Consider the following 16466-nt stretch of genomic DNA (forward strand, 5'->3'; position numbering starts at 1 on the left):
ACTCAAAAGTTGTTTTGCTGCTTTTCATTGCTGGGGCCGATTCTTTTTTCTTTTCGTAGTTTCGAACGTCGACGCTCTTATAACTCCACCACCACCACCAGCGGCGCCAGCAGAAGCAACGTTACATTCCAGGCAGGTAGTGAGCAGGTCACGTCACAATATCCCCCCTCCCCTTCCCTCTGCCTCCCTCTGTCGTGCTCTGTGCGCCTCGCCCCACGGTGCCCCCTCCCCCCTCCTCCCCTTTTCCCTTCGCCTGCACACCTCCCCATTTCTCCACTCCCTCATCACCCCCTCTCCCTCTCCCCCCCCTCCTCGTGATGCTCGCAACGACGACGGCGATTGTGTGCGGCCAAAAGCCGAGTGTGGTGCTTGCGTACAGCGGCGGCCTGGACACGTCTGTAATCATCCCGTGGCTGAAGGAAAACTACGACTACGAGGTGATTGCGTGCTGTGCAAACGTTGGGCAGGGTGCCGGTGAGATAGACGGGCTGGAGGAAAAGGCGAAGAAGGCCGGTGCGTCGAAGCTGTACCTGCTGGACCTGCGGGAGGAGTACGTGACGGACTACATCTTCCCAACGTTGAAGGCTGGCGCGATGTACGAGGGGAAGTATATGCTGGGGACGTCGCACGCGCGACCCCTGATTGCGAAGCACCTTGTGGAGGTTGCGCACAAGGAGGGCGCTGTCGCGATCTGCCACGGCGCCACGGGGAAGGGCAACGACCAAGTGCGGTTCGAGCTGGCGATCATGGCGCTGGACCCAAGCCTGAAGTGCGTGGCGCCGTGGCGGGAATGGAACATCAAGTCGCGCGAGGACGCGATCGACTACGCGGAGGCCCATGGCGTCCCTGTACCGTGCACGAAGTCTGACCTTTACTCGCGTGACCGCAACCTGTGGCACATCAGCCACGAGGGCATGGACCTGGAGGACCCCGCAAAGGAGCCGGCGCACGCGAAGCTTCTGAGGCTGTGCAACACGGTGGAGAAGGCGCCCGACGAGGCAGAGTACGTGACGGTCCAGTTCGAGAAGGGCATCCCCGTCGCCGTGAATGGCAGAAAAATGGCGAGCGTGGAGCTTGTGGAGGAGCTGAACGCGCTTGGCGGCAAGCATGCGATCGGGATCGAGGACATCGTGGAGGACCGCTTGGTAGGCATGAAGTCGCGCGGCGTGTATGAGACGCCTGCAGGGACGATCCTGTACAAGGCGTTGGACATGCTGGAGTCGTTGTGTCTCGACCGTGACACGCAGTCCTTCAAGCGCCTGTCGGCAGTGCGCTTCTCCGAGCTTGTGTACGACGGCAAGTGGTTTACGCCGCTGCGCGAGTCGATGTCCGCGATGTTTGACAAGATGGCGGAGACGGTGACAGGCGAGGCGACACTGAAGCTGTACAAGGGTAACCTGATGCCTGCGGGTGCAAAGTCGCCGTACTCGCTGTATGACGAGAGCATCGCATCGTTCGGCGACAGCCACCACCTATACAATCACCACGATGCGGAGGGCTTCATCCGGCTGTTCGGGCTGCCGCTTCGTGTGCGCTCGATGATGCTGCAGGCAAAAGAGATGCCGAGCAGTTTGTGAAGTGCATGCGTGCGCGTGGGCCTGTGTACCGCAGTGCCCGCCACCACCACCACACTACTTACAACGCCTGCGCCCTTTTTTTTCGAATCGTTGTATCGCCTGCTCCGTGTTGCTCACGCGCTGCCGTGTACTTTCTGCTTCATGAGGTCTCTCTCGCTTCCCTATGTGCTTGATCACAGGAGTATTTGCGGTGTGACGCCCGCGCAGTGCACATCACCGAGTGTGACTCCCTCGCCTTCGTCCTTGTTCCCGCACGTGCTTCTTGCCCGCGGAGGCTACGAGGCGAACGCTTTTCGGTACTGCGCAGCCGAAGGGCCTGGGTGGGTGCACGACCGCGCCGGTCACTTGCTCACAGACGACTGCGCGCAGAGCCATCTATCTTGTCCTTCCGTGCGTGAACGGTGCGCGTCTGTGCCTCGTCCGGCGGCTGAATTTCCACTGCCGCCTCTACCTTTCTTCCGCTCTCCACGCACTGCGTCAAGCGTGAGTGTGCCGGCGCGCGGCGCCTCTGCGGCTCAACCCGAGTGTCTCGCTCGCTCTCTCCCTGACCACCGTCTGGCCTCTCCCCGGGTGCGCGTGGGGGAGCGAGCGCGTGGATGGTGTGCACTCCCCTGCGCCGTGGCGGCGGGCCGACCAGCCTTTCCGGCAGGGGCGCCCACCGAGGCAGCCGAAGGCGCCAGCGTGAGTACGAGTGGTGAGGATGTAGAAAACACAAACACACGTGCACTCGCGCAGGCGCAGCGTCGTTTTGGTGTCCTCTGCGTTTCTCTTTTTTTTCTTTTTCGCGTTTTCTCTCTCTCTCTCTCTCTCTTCACGCGTTTTTTCTCTTCATCAGTGCCCTCTCCTTTTACTTACGACTTCGCGGATTCGTGGCACCGTCCTGCCATCACCCGGCTTTGCTTCCTCTCGCCACCATCTGTGCAGCGGTACTCCGTGACAGCTCTCTGAGCGCATTCTCGTACGCCAGCGGGAAGTAGTGCTTTCCTATTTCAGCTTTTGTTTTCACCGTGTCTATTCGACCGCCATCAAGTCAGCAGACACGCGCACATGCACAGCGACAGCGCCCCTGCCCCTGCGGCACCACCGCTACAACCCCGCTGTGTAGGACGAGCTGTCTGTGGTCGAACCGGGCCATGCGTCTCACCGTCCCTTCTCGTCCTTCCTGGCGACCCTCCTTCGCCGACGCGCAGCGCGATCGGCGCCAAACGGAGATGGGTGGGCTCTGCATGCCTTGATGCGGGCGGGCCGCGTTTGTGGCCCTGCTCGAGGGCGGCGGCGGTGGCGCCTCGTGCGGGCAGCAGGGGGTGGCCTGGGTGCGTGACGGATGCGCTCAGGGAGGACGCTGGCCACGCCCCGGTGAGGGCCCTGTGAGACCCGGCGCTCGGCCTGTACGCCATGCTTCTTCCTTAGCCAGCTCAAGCCGCGGCATGCAGTAACGCGGTGTGTGGGCTCGTCGCGTTGGAGTGTGCAGAGCTCGGTGGTGCCACTCGGGCTACTCTGGTCATGCCTCCGGCATCTGCGCCACATCCGCCCAGCGGGTGGGATGCAGGCGATGCGTACATGTCGCACACGTGCACTGCTGGGCTGGCCGGTGCGCGTCTCCTAGCCTCTCCCGTCTATCGTTCTTGCTCTTCTGACCTCTGCATGCTTTGCTTGGATGCGGTACGCCGTGCCAGCTGTGGTCGGCCGCGCGTGCGCACAGTGCTCGTGCTGGTGGATACGGATGCGTGTTTCGGGACAGCGCTGCTGTCTTGATGGCTCTCTGTCGCCCTCACCCCCCGCTGTCGTCGATGCCACGGGGTGGGTGGCGTGCCTGGATGGCGTGCCCGCATGCGCCGCGACAGGTGGGACGCTGCCGTGAGTCTGTGGCAGCAAGGGGCATCCCGCCTTCCCCTGAACCCGCACGGCCCTGGCAGGGGGTGGGTGTGTCCAGCGGGGGTGGGGGTGGGGGCTGGCGGATAGGCATGTGCGTGCGCGCGACGAAGTCGCCACTTGCCGTCCTGAGGGAGCGCAGGGGGCGGCAGCGGACACGCGACTGGGGGCGGGGGCCCATGCGGCGCGGGTGAGATGGGCGTAGTGGCGTCGTTGTATGAAACGGGGTGCGCTGCGAGCGTTGCGCGATCCGCGAACTCGCGCGGGGTGGGGATGCCACCGTGCCAGCGGAGTAGCAGGCAGCGCGCCATGTGCACTCCATCTTGTCGCTGCCAGTCCCCCGTCGCTGCAGGAATGCAAAGGACGGACAGGTGCGCGTGCGGCGCTGGGCGAGGACGGTCTCCTGTCGTCTCGTGAGCTCGGCACCCTCGTTGTTTGGTGCGGGACGGCTGCCACCATGTAACTGACGCGATTTGCAGTGAGCCGGTACACGCGTGATCGCGGTCGCGAGTCTCTTCGGCACAGCGCACAGCCCAGACCGGTCCGTCGGCAGCAAGAGTCCGCAGCCGTGCCCGACGGCAGGGTGCCTGCAGCGGACTTGCTTTACCGTCATCACCCCTGATGACGTGGGACACCTCAGTGCGTCGCTTCGCAGGGTGCCGTGATGCCCCCGCCATCGGCACCCATACTGGTCTACCTATGGTGGTCAGAGGCTCGAGCGCCTACGACGTGGGGAGGTCAGTGGGATTCATCGCTGCTGATGTCGGTGGTGCTTCGGTGCGACCTGCGACAGCGAGCACACGCTTGTGCCATCCATGTGATGGGCGAAGTGTCCGCTTGACTCAAGCGTATCCCCCTCCCGGCCCTCACACTGCGTGCTGATGATGAGGAGACTGCGCCAACGCTGAAGATGCACGAGGTGGCGACCGGCATGATGGAGGGTGTGCCTGCGAGGCGACCTGCGGAGGTGCGGGGTGGTGGGTAGAGTGTGAAACAATGACCGTGCTCAGCTGACTGAGCTGGCGCACTGCTGTGCTGGCGTGCGTCCGGCCGCCTCGCTCCAGGCGATGTGGGGAGTCTGTGGCCGTCCGAGTGTTACGGAGGAGATTGTAGGGCCTATGACTGAATGGAAGCGGGAAAAGAGGATGACTTGCAGGCAGAGAGAAGCGGATCATTATGCGTTGCCGTGTGGATGGAGGGCTGTCGCGAGGGATGGCATATCGCGTGGCTTAGAGAGGTCTCTTTCCTCGTGTTCTCGTGTATGCCGAGTGCCGGCGAGATCCATGATGTGTTCCAGTGGAGGAGTGATGCGCCTGCGCGATGAGCAGCGCCGCTGCTCAGCATCGCATGTAGAGTGCCGCGGAGAGCGGCGCAAGGGAGGGTCGATGTGTTACCTGCGTGTGTCCTGGTGGCATGAGACCTCCAGCGGCGGCGTCTCTCGTCCGATCGGTGACGGTGCTGTAGGTTTTGCTTGTCTCCCTTCGCGAGAGAGTCTGCAAGGCTCTCGAAAAGCCGGAGAGCCTCCCCGGCTCTTTCCATGCCGCCAGAAGGCTGGCGGCATCCGCGGAGTAACGGTTTCCTCTCGATCTTAGTTCGGCTCGTCGCAGTCGTAGATGTGGACTGTGTGTATCCTCGCGAGTCATGTGCGTGCGTGGAGGGACAGAGAGGAGGTGCTGCTGCGGAGCTGGAGGGATTTGGGGATGAGTCTACCCTTTCGCATGTCGGCTGTGAACCCCCGCCCCGACGGATGCGTTCATGCCGTTGATGGTCGCGTCGCTGCGAGTAGCGTCCCGTCGCTTTCCGCGTCCCTTCTTTTTTTTCTCCGTGTTTGTGTGCGTGTGTGTGTGTGCCACCGGTGGTCTTCCTCCCTCTTTTGATTGGCAGAAGAGCGCGGGCAAGTCGAGCCGCTCAGCGCTCCTCCATGTGCTGGTATTCTGTCGGTACCACTGCTGTGTCGTAGATCCTCGAGAAAGTGTAGGCGATCTTGTTGCATGTCGGTAGTGCAGTACCGCGAAACTGCCATGCTTGTTGCAGACGAGCGCTTCTTGCTCTCTTACGCGCGCGCCGCGGAAGCGGTGCCCTTCACTGACGAAATACCCCCTCCGCCCACTCGTGCTTCTCTCACGGCCGCCGCCCCGCACCCTGTCTCTCTCGTCGCCTGTTTTCGCTGCAGTCGCCCAGTGTGCCACGTGCACCTACACCGCAATCGTTGTGTTGTCTGAGGTTTGAACCCGCTGCCTGCGGCTTTCTTTTCGGATTTCATGATGCCATCATCGTCGCCGAAGCCACGCACACACCGTTGACGCGAAGCTTCGCCGTTGTTTCACATCTCGCCCCCACCCCTCCCATCGCCTTTATCTCCGTAACGCCGCACTATGTAGCCAGTCGACTTTTTTAACTGCATCGAGACGCTCCGCTCGTGAGGATTCCCTGTTGCTGCGCAAGGGGTTTCTGTTTCCCTTCTGTGCACTGCTTAATCGCCGAGGAGCTGAATTCGCTGTGCCACGATGACTGCTCCGACCGTGCCGGTGGCGTTGGTAACAGGCGCCGCGAAGCGTCTTGGCCGCAGTATCGCTGAGGGACTCCACGCGGAGGGGTACGCTGTCTGCTTGCACTATCATCGCTCTGCTGCAGAAGCGAACGCACTATCCGCGACGCTCAACGCAAGGCGACCGAACAGCGCCATCACGGTGCAGGCGGATCTGAGCAACGTTGCCACAGCCCCGGTCAGCGGCGCTGATGGCTCTGCACCTGTTACCCTCTTCACGCGCTGTGCTGAGTTGGTGGCTGCGTGCTACACCCACTGGGGACGCTGCGACGTGCTAGTGAACAACGCCTCTTCTTTCTACCCCACGCCGCTGCTGAGGAATGACGAGGATGGACACGAGCCCTGTGTCGGAGATAGAGAGGCAATGGAGACGGCCACCGCTGACCTCTTCGGCTCCAACGCGATAGCGCCCTACTTCTTGATTAAGGCGTTCGCGCATCGCGTCGCGGGCACCCCAGCCAAGCATCGCGGCACCAACTACTCCATCATCAACATGGTCGACGCCATGACGAACCAGCCTCTTCTCGGGTACACCATATATACCATGGCCAAAGGGGCGTTGGAGGGGCTGACACGGTCTGCCGCGCTGGAGCTTGCGCCGCTGCAGATTCGAGTGAACGGCGTTGGTCCGGGTTTGTCGGTGCTCGTCGATGACATGCCCCCTGCTGTGTGGGAGGGCCACCGCAGCAAGGTGCCTCTGTACCAGCGCGATTCCTCCGCCGCAGAGGTGAGCGACGTTGTTATCTTTCTGTGCTCCTCCAAGGCCAAGTACATCACCGGCACCTGTGTCAAAGTGGATGGTGGCTACAGCCTTACCCGGGCCTGAGCGCGGCGCATGACAGCCACAACCCCAGCGAATCTCGTGTCGGCGGAAGCACCCTCAATTTCTACCGCGCGTGCGCGTTTTCTTTTTTTCTTTTGCGTGTGGGAACAACGACCCGCGCAATCGGGACTCCTCACGCCCGCCCCCCTCGCCCCCCCCGCAGCCTCTTCCGCACCGCGCCGCGCGAACGCAGTCGAGGAGAAAGGGGGGGGCGAGGGGCGCACACGTTGCAGCTAAAGCGCCGAGGGACGGCAATGACAGAGAGAGACGGCAACAAGCGAAAGAACAAAGGAGCCGAAAGAAGTGAGCGCAGCCATGTGTATGCGTGAAGCAGTCCGGTGAGGCCAAGGCTGCGCGCGACTTCCTCGGCACTCCTATTTCTTCCTCCTCCGTTATTGGTGTCTGGTGCGGCCACGGCCGACAGCGTTCAAGGACGACTCGCCTCTGCGGGTATTAAGATGAGGCAGGTACGCTCTTCGTCTCTTGCTGGCTTGTCTGGCTTCCATCACCCCTGTGTGTCTTACGCCCACACCGCACCGGGTGGTACGGGCGTCTCTCTCTCTCTCTCTGCGTGTGTGTATGCATGTCACCGCCTATGTATCGCTGTCGTAGCGGCACCAGACTTCGCCCTTCTTCGCTGTGATGTGCCGTGCCATTTACGGCTTCGACCTTCACTTGCCTCCGCCTACTTTCTCTCTCTGTGAACCTGAATAACGGGCACTCTATCGCCTCCGTGTGGGCTATTCAAGTCGACACAGGGCGGGACCAGCACTCTTGGGCAACGTCTCCCAGCCCTCCCCCTCAAGCATCTTGCTCAGGTCCGTAGACCTTTGGAGCTGCAGCTTTCATCGCTGCCTCGCGAACAAAAACGTACACACACACACACACACAGACAGAGAGCAGCCTATGCCCACCTCTGACGGCCTCGAGCCACCCTCACCGGCGGATCAGTCCGTGCCGCGCTTCGTGCGCACCCTCGATGTGTACCCCGTCGCGCCCCCGCACAAGCCGCATGACACCACAGTACACCCTCGAGCAAACGCAGGTGTGTCGGCGATGCCATGCGGCTATCGTACCTCTCCGCGGCAGCCTGCGTATGCGCGGGGGGCGGGCTGCAGTTTCCACTGTGTTCGTACTCCCGCGGCGCATGGCAGAGCACCAGGTGCTGTTGCTGCTGCTGCCGCTGGAGCCTCCCCATCCATGCTGTCATCTCTGCCAGAGGAGCCAGTGACAGAGGCTGCATATCGCCTAAGCCCGCAGGAGGTGCAACGTCGTGCGCAACAGGTGCTAACGGCGCAGGTGCGCAGCTTGCTCGAGGCGCGACTCCAAGAACGCTTGCGGCAAACCCGCGTCGCACATGCACAGCGAAACGCGACACGCAGCCCCCCAACCCCACCCGCGCCGTTGCCTGTGCCTCCTTTCGACACCCACATGGCCAATACCTGGCCGAATAGTGCCTCTTTTGACGCCACTGACGGGGCTAGCGCTGCACCTACCCCTGCTAAGCTGGAGTCGCTCTACGAGGAAGCCTCGCCACTCATCACCGCGCAGATGTCGACGGACGGAGGCACTGCCGGCGGGGCTACCACGCGTCCGGGCGCGACCGCCGCTGCATCAGCGGTGCACTCCCCGGCGGAGATGTCCATAACTGACGTGAACGCGTACTCGGCAGTGGAGCTGGTGCGCGTGCACCGCCTCAAGGGTGTGCCGAACCACAACCGTGGCCTCTTCGCCGGCTTTTCAAGGCGCTATTTTACGACTCGCAGCGGGCACTACACGGTTGGCCGAGGCGGCGAGGGAAACCGTCGCGTGCGGTCGGGCGTCTCTGGGTTTATGTGGAACGCACAACGCCACTCCGGCGCTGTCTCTACCCCCCCGCCACGGCTCACGATGCGGTCCCTCTTTGTAGATAACCGAATCCTGTTTGAGTGGACGGAGAGCGACTCTTCGTACGGTGTGCAGAAAGGTGACGAGTCCAGTGGTCAGCGCGATGACGGGACGGTGTTCTCCGACACCTTTGACATGGACGACGTTCCTCTCGGGCACGCGCTCAAAAGGATGCTGGAGCACACGTATGGAAAGAGGATGACAGCGGAGCAACGGGCAGAGGCGGCGCGGCGGCTGCGGGAGCGCCGTGAGGGCCAGCAGGGTAAGAGTGGTAGATACCGTGTGCGGAAGGGCAAGGGCACTGATGGTAGCCCGAACTCATCCGCCGACGGAGACGCCATGACGGACGGCGACGACTCCTTCTTGTCCGGCGTGAAAGACGGCTCATCCAATGTCGGCAGGACTGGACAACATCGACGGGTTCCAGCAGACAAAGGCTCCCGCAGTGGGGCCGCCTCCCAAAACTCGAAGTGCGGCGTTATCGTTGTGCAGGACCTGTCGCCGGTCCAACTCGTGTGTGACCATAGCATGTTCCCGGTGGTGGACACGCCAATGCTCTCTGCGGGTGCCACGTCGCACAACTGCGACGACCCTCTTCTCACCTTTGCAGCTCCTGGTCATCGCTACTCGACAAGCGCCGACGGAGGCAGTCTGCGACACAGTGGTGGTGGGGACCACCTGAACGCCACGTTCCTCGCCGCACTCTCACTTTCCTCCCTGGGCCACACCATGACCGTCGATGAGGCCGAGGCGCACCGACGCAAGCGGCACTTCCACGTCGGTTTCGAAAGCTTAAGCACAGGGAGTAGACCAGGGGGCGGTGATGGGCCTGCAGGGCTTAGCGAGGTTAGGCGCAGTGGTTCTGGCACTATCGACGGCCGCGGCGCATACGGATCTGTGTCGCTGCCAAGCTCTGGCGAGCAGCACCGGCAGCTTAGCCACACTGCCTGCCTCTACACAGATGAAGAGACTGTCGTCGTTGACAAGCGGCTATCAGCCGTTGCAGGAGAGCTGCAGGATGGCGCACAGTACGCATCGTCGGTCGCCCCTGGCGCAAGGGGTGGCAGCGGTGCAGCAGGTGGCCTTGATGACGGCGGCCGTTACACCGCAAGTCGAGCTGGCGAAGGAATTTCCTCGGCGACAGGTCAGGGCACGGACGAAGGGCTCACAGCAGAGGAGACGCAGCAGGGCATCTTGGCATCTCTCTCGGGGGCCTCCATCTCTGTCACCGTCACCTCAGAAGACGACTTGATGGTCCCCCTCAAGGACAACGGCGACAGCGGTAACCTCGACGAGTTCCTCACACACTTCCCTGAGGAGGAGAACCATGTCCGCCTGCGTCGAGCCGCCAAGAACATCCTTGACGGCGTGGAGAACATGTGGGACGAGGACGACAGCAGCCGCAGCGCCTTCCTGTTGCCAAAATTCCTCAACCTGAATTTCCAGTTTCCGGGGCTTGACGACGTCATCGGCGGCTCCGATGGACTCGATGATCACAGCGAGCACGACCAGGGCTCAGCAGACGACGAGCACGAGTCGTTTACCGGCTTTGGCGTCAACGAGGCGGAGCTGAACGAGAAGTTTCGTATTGAAGCGGAGGAAGAGTGCGGCGACGTTGTGGCTCAGCGTGACGCGCTTCTGGCGGAAATCGAGGCTCAACGCCAGCTTCTGGACAACATGGGTGCGGATGCACACTACCTCTCCGTTGGACAGGCGAGCACCGGCATGACGGCGGAGCAGTATGCCATCATGCTCACCGACGAGGTGAGCCGGTACGCCAAGTCGAATCAGCTTCACCTGAACCACACTCTGGAAGAGATGTCTGAGCAGCAGAAAGATGGCGAGGCGTGGACCACTATTGAGCGCGCTGCGTACGGCTTTCTCGACCGATTCGGGAGGGAGCGAACTGCGACAGCGGACGTGGGCTGTCAAGTGTGTGACGCTGACCTGTGCTACGTCGACGCCGCTGTGCGCTCGACTGAGGAGCAGCTAGAGGACTTGTTCATGCATGAGAAGGCGCTGGTGAACGCTGTGCGGCTCGCCACGGTGGCGGTGGCCAACATCATGACCTTTCACGCCTCGCTGGAGATGGAGTCGACGTGCCACGAGTGCTTCTTCGTCTTCGACAAGCCGCGGACGCTCTGGCCGTGCGGGCACACCTTCTGCCTCTCCTGTCTCTCCAACATGTACAACCGTCGCGGCGAGCTCATCTGTTCCGAGTGCGGGTCCGTCTGTGAGGTCGGGTACACCCCCAACGTTTCCGTTGAGCTCGTCGCCAACTACCAGACACTGTGCAAGCGCACCGAATCCAACGAAGACTCCGAGCCTGATGGCTCTCTAAAGAAGGAGTGCAAGCCACAGACGGTCGAGGGTGTTCTGCGCAGTTTGCTGAACGACCTGCTCTCGGCCCAGAGCAGCTGGACCGCCATGCCCTCTGAACACTCCCCACTGAGGTTGGGAGTTGGCGCATGAGGGAGGCTTTGTGTGCACACCTATGTGTATATATCTTCACGAGAGAGGCGCGCAGCCCATTGCGCGTTCGATGTAAGCTATTACGGACCGAGACGCGTAACGACACGGAGTGTAGCCCCCGGTGCGTCTCGGCACCTTCATGCGGTGCCCCCTCGTCTCCTCTCTCTCGTGTTGTGCTGTCGCGCTTGCCGCCTGCTCTGCGCCACCTGCTGTGAAGGCGCGACTGACATACGGGTTAAGGAAACGCAAGCAAGATGATAAGACGCAGTGCCTCATCCGCCCTCTTTCCGTCACAGGAGTGCCTTCATCGCTGAGATGCGCCTCGCGTTGTTGCTGCTGTCGTTGCAGCGGTCACATCATCCACACGCGCTCGTCGTCGTAAGTGGTCTTCCCGTCCCTCCGGGGCCTCTGCCCACTTCTCACTCTCGTATCCTTTTCTTCTCCCCTCTTCCCATGATGCCCAACAGCGGCATACGCACCACTGGTGCATGCTCACACACCCGCAACCACACAGAAGCGTCACAGGAGAAGAGGTTCCTCACCCTCTAACTTCCCGCACGGCGAGAGGCATGCGTGGAACGACATCGACAGCAACAGCGGCGTCCACCCCCCCCCCCCACGATTGCATGGTAGGCATTACAGCGTTGGCGCAGTGCTTTTCTGTGTGCTCTTATGCGTGGAACTCGTGAGAGTGACCCCTACCCCTCCACACCACCACCACCACCCCTACCACCACCACCCCTACACACCACCACCGCTACCACCACCACCCCTACCACCACCACCCCTACACACCACCACCGCTAACACCACCTCACACTCCACACTTCTGTCGTCCTGCTTTTCTCTGTCTCACAACCGCCGTGCAGCTCAATCGTCATCGCCCCCCCCCCTCTCTCTCTCTCTATATATATATCTTTGTCTTCTTCGTTTTGTTATCGGTGCGGTTTCGTCTTCCACACCACACCGTACTCGGGGCCGCGGCGGTGAGCCTCCACCGTTCTCTCGCTCCGTGTCCGTCCACGTTCCTTTGTACGTGTCCACGTATGCGCTTCAAGGCGACCCTCAAGGACGCTAAGGGCCTGCTTGGTGTTCTGCAGGTGTGCCGCAGTATTCAACGTGACTGTATCGTGCGCCTGCAGTCCGAGCGCATCCGCTTCTTCTCGAACACGAACGCCGCAGATGGGGTGCAGGTGTGGATGCGATGCCAGTCGTCGTTTCTCTTCTACGAGATGGTCTGCGACTCCGGCTACGATGAGCACTCCATCACGTGCGAAGTACTCGACCTCGCACAGCTCATCCACATTGTAAAACAAGCAGAGGCGCGCGAGCGATCCCACCAAGGGACCACCTCACGTGTGCAGATGCGGTTGGCGCGCAATGGACGGTATCCACTGTGGCGGGTCGCCATGCAGGGGCTCTCTGGCCAGCCAGACGTCAGTTTTGACGTGCCGCTGCGCATCCTCGGGGACCGTGAAATCCAGAGTCTGTCCCCGCCGCCGCTAGAGAGGCAGCACCTGCAGATTCTGGTGCCAGACATGCTAGAACTCACCACCTTCATCGACAAACTGAAGAACACGGCAGCCGATAGCGTCACCTTCTCGGCGCGCGTGCTGATGCCGCCGACGCCGCGGCGCGGCGCAGAGGACGGTGAGGCCGAGGACGCCGATGGCGGTGCGGAGGTGCGTCGGGGGGTGAAGCGGCCGCGCGACAAGGACGCGCTACCGCTGGCGAGCCTTCTCATCTACGCCGAGCACTTCATGGCGCGCTTCTCTCTCAAGTACGAGGCTGTCGAACTGGTCGAGCAGCTGGAGAGGGAGGACGGTGATGACGATGGCGATGATGACGGCGGTGCCGTGGATGACGTTCGCGTGGCTACTGTCATGGTCGAGACGCGGAAGTTCGCGCGCTTCTTTTCGGCTGTGAAGGAGCTGGATCCGATGAAGATGAGCATGTACTTGGTGGACCGCCGAGCACTCGTGCTTAGCGTGTTCGCAGTTGGGAACACCGCGATGGTAGCCTATATCCCCGCAAGGGCGTAGCGGACTCTAGATGCAGGAAGCTGGAAGAGTGCGAACATGCGCCTGCGTGCGTGCGCACCATCAAGGCGCGATCCAGACAAAGCATGGCAGCGCCTCACTGTCGCTGCTTCCATTGTACCCTCACCTCCTCTGCGCACGTCGAGAAACTGAATGACGGCCCAAGTCCGCAAAGAACATGTTGAGGTAAGATGGAGATGCTGCAGTGGTGCAGTCGCGCTGATGGTGACATCCTGCGCGAAGGCACACCGCAAAGTACCCGCACGGCAGTCGACGCCCCTCCCTCCCCACGATTGCAGCCCTCCCTACTCGGGGCGAGTCTTCCACACGAAGACACACAGACACCAATCCATTCAGAGTTGCGTCTGCTAAGCCATTCATCTTAAGCTTCTTTCACTCTCGTCGCAGAGGTTGGACACACACACACACACACACACAACTGCCCGTGCCCTCGAACCTCAAGAAGCCAACCAGAGGTATGCGTATGTACCCTTGTAACCCCGCCATCTAGTGCGAGGTGGCTGATGCATCTGCATAGGCCCTCTCCTTGCCTCCGTATTCTCCTTGTCCTTCCCACCCTCCCCTCCTTTTCTCTGCCCCCCCCCCTCTCTAAAGAGGTGGGACCGTGCCTTCGTGGACTTGCCTGGGCCACAGCGCAGCCAGCTTCTCGCATCCATCGGCCACCTTCTTTCCTCGCCTCAGACACTCCCTCCAAATCCGCAGCGCAGCGCCTCTCTGCACTGCGTTCTATGCGTCGCTTCACCTACTGGCCATGGAGTTTGCGCGCCGGCTTGTATGCGTGCGCAGCACTGCGCAACGCAGCCGCGTACTCTGGCCGCACTAGTGATCCTAGCGAGCCTGTCCAACACCCCAGAGACGGTGATGCCGGTGCGGAGGATGTGATCACCCCATGGGTGGTGGCCGCCAAGGGTCCACAGGGTATCAACTACGACCGTGTACTGACCATATTCAAAGCGGAGCGTATGGACGACGGTGCGCGTCAGCACATGCGCGATGTCATGGCCAAGTGCCGTAAGCGGACCATGACCACCACCCCATCCGCTAACGCCGAGGGCGTCGCGACCCCGGTTTTGGATGCCGTGCCAGCTGGAGATGCGGCACTGCAGGCCGCCGCATCTCCTGCCATGCAGCAGCGGCAGCAGCCACCAGCGCTGGCGCTTCACCACTTCTTCCACCGCGACATCGCCTTCTCACACCGCGATTTGCACAAGGCACTTGTGGATATCGAGGCCTCCGTCAAAACGGGAGAGCGCTCTGTCTTCCTCTACACTGGCCGTGGCCCCAGCGCTGGCACCATGCACTTGGGCCATGTGCTGCCCTTCATGCTCACCAAGTACCTCCAAGACGTCTTCAGCCTTCCGCTCGTTATACAAATCACAGATGACGAAAAGTTTCTCTTTCGCGACGTCCCCTTCGAGGGTGCCAAAGCGGACGAGCTGATTCGCAGCAACATCAAGGATATCATCGCCTTCAACTTCAACCCGCGCCACACCTTCATATTCCGCAACACGCACTACATGGGCGATATGTACCCGACAGTGCTCCGGCTGCAACGTAGCATGACAGGCAACGCCGTGAAGCACACGCTCGGCATCACGGACAGCGATAATGTCGGCAAGCTTGCCTTTCCTGCCACCCAGGCTGCTCCGTGCTTCAGCACCGCTTTCCGTCGTGTTCTGCGGAACGGCGACAGGCCGATGCGCTGCCTGATTCCCTGCGCCATTGATCAGGACCCCTTCTTCGTTCTCACGCGCGCCGCCGCGCTGCGGCTGAAGCAGCTACCGCCGGCCCTGCTTCACACCAAGTTCCTGCCGGCGCTCAAAGGCCTGGAGCACAAGATGAGCAGCAGTGCAGAGGAGAAGGGCGTCATTACTCTACATGACACCGATAAACAGGTGCGCAAGAAGCTGCGCCGCGCCTTTTCGGGCGGCTGCGCCACCCTAGAGCAGATGCAAGAGACGGGCGCCAACCTGGAGTTGGATGTGGCGTACCAGTACCTGCGGTTCTTCTGCCCTGATGACACACTCTTCGCCGACGTGACGCAGCGCTACCGTAGCGGTACCCTGAATAGCGGAGAGGTGAAGGACCTGGCGGCGGATTGCATCATCCGTGAGGTGCTGCACGATTGGCGGGAGCGGCGCGCAACGGTGACGGACGATGACGTGGTGGAGTTCTGCCGTATCCGTGACATTCTTCTCTGAGCCGTGTCCCGCGGATGCTGAGGCGGAGGGGGTGGCGGCGAGGTCTGCGTGAGGCTTGTAAGCGTGCAGGGAAGTTGCGCGCTTTCTTTTTGCAAGGCATGCCGCAGCGCACACTGCCCGGGTCGCCGCTGCAGACGAATGAAGAACGGAGACTTCGCTAGAGTTGTATCTCTGCGCGTGCGTGTATATGCATGTGTGAAGGTGCTGGTGATGGTGGTGAAGTCTGTCAGCGTCTGTGGATGCTGTTCTCCCCCTGTGCCTCGTTCCGCGGCGGCGGCCTGACCAGTGCGCTGATCGGTGCATGCGCTTCTACACGAGCACACACATGTGCGCACGTTGGTGGCGGCGAAGTGAGCAAATATCGGTGGGGAGGGTCAAGAGTGCGAGAGAGCCGCAGGAGCGTCTGAAGGCGGTAGAGCTGCGTACCGCCTCAGCAGGCAGAAATGCGAAGGGATCGCAGAATCGAAGAGGAAACGCAGGGCGAAAAGACAGCAAGACGACGTGCAACGCGAGAGCACGGCAACGGCAGCACTCTGCTCTGCGCTGCTCTTGCGGGTACAGACGTGTTGCACAGGCGCACACGTCGCTGAGGCAACGCACTGAGAACTAAGCAGAAAAATGAAAACAGGTGTTCTGCAGCTCAGCTGAGGATTCGAAGTGCGCCACCAGCACTGCCACCACCTTGCCCACCTCGAGTGGGGGTGTGTGGGGGGGGGGGTTGGTGAAAAGGAGGGAAGAGAGTCAGAGGTCACTTCCATCGCATCTTGTCGCGACTTGTTGCTTTATTGTTCGCGCTGCAGTAGCGGTCGTGTGTTGTGTGCGTACGTGCCGGCCAGGCCAGCCACTGCCTGCCTCCCCGCACCAGCAACGCGTCGTTACTCCACACACACTCGCTCACCCTCGCCAAGGGGCACTGCACGCAGGAGGGGTGGGCACTGCGAGTCACTCGCAGTGCAATCGAGGGGCTGTGAGAGCAAGAAAAAGGGGGAAGGGGCGTTCTCGCTCCTGTTTCTCTATCTCTTCCAC

General features: G+C 61.6%; 5 protein-coding genes across 5 annotated transcripts; all 5 read left to right on the plus strand.

Moving 5' to 3' along the window:
* Nucleotides 1-317: 317 nt before the first annotated feature.
* LMJF_23_0260 (putative argininosuccinate synthase) lies at nucleotides 318-1577 on the plus strand (the record flags this gene model as incomplete). Its single annotated transcript, XM_001683298.1, has 1 exon — nucleotides 318-1577. One exon carries the CDS (start codon nucleotides 318-320, stop codon nucleotides 1575-1577), a length of 1260 nt encoding a protein of 419 aa, XP_001683350.1.
* Nucleotides 1578-5956: 4379 nt separating this feature from the next.
* Nucleotides 5957-6823, plus strand: PTR1 (pteridine reductase 1; the record flags this gene model as incomplete). The annotated part of the gene is made up of 1 exon (XM_001683299.1): nucleotides 5957-6823. One exon carries the CDS (start codon nucleotides 5957-5959, stop codon nucleotides 6821-6823), a length of 867 nt encoding a protein of 288 aa, XP_001683351.1.
* A 1053-nt stretch (nucleotides 6824-7876) lies between these two features.
* LMJF_23_0280 (conserved hypothetical protein) lies at nucleotides 7877-11179 on the plus strand (the record flags this gene model as incomplete). The annotated part of the gene is made up of 1 exon (XM_001683300.1): nucleotides 7877-11179. The coding sequence occupies one exon, from the start codon at nucleotides 7877-7879 to the stop codon at nucleotides 11177-11179; it is 3303 nt and encodes a 1100-aa protein (XP_001683352.1).
* Nucleotides 11180-12225: 1046 nt separating this feature from the next.
* LMJF_23_0290 (conserved hypothetical protein) lies at nucleotides 12226-13221 on the plus strand (the record flags this gene model as incomplete). Its single annotated transcript, XM_001683301.1, has 1 exon — nucleotides 12226-13221. One exon carries the CDS (start codon nucleotides 12226-12228, stop codon nucleotides 13219-13221), a length of 996 nt encoding a protein of 331 aa, XP_001683353.1.
* A 980-nt stretch (nucleotides 13222-14201) lies between these two features.
* On the plus strand, nucleotides 14202-15440 carry LMJF_23_0300 (putative tryptophanyl-tRNA synthetase; the record flags this gene model as incomplete). The annotated part of the gene is made up of 1 exon (XM_001683302.1): nucleotides 14202-15440. The coding sequence occupies one exon, from the start codon at nucleotides 14202-14204 to the stop codon at nucleotides 15438-15440; it is 1239 nt and encodes a 412-aa protein (XP_001683354.1).
* Between the last annotated feature and the right edge of the window lie 1026 nt (nucleotides 15441-16466).

This window comes from Leishmania major, chromosome 23, assembly GCF_000002725.2.
Source record: "Leishmania major strain Friedlin complete genome, chromosome 23".
NCBI classification, from domain to species: Eukaryota; Euglenozoa; class Kinetoplastea; order Trypanosomatida; family Trypanosomatidae; genus Leishmania; species Leishmania major.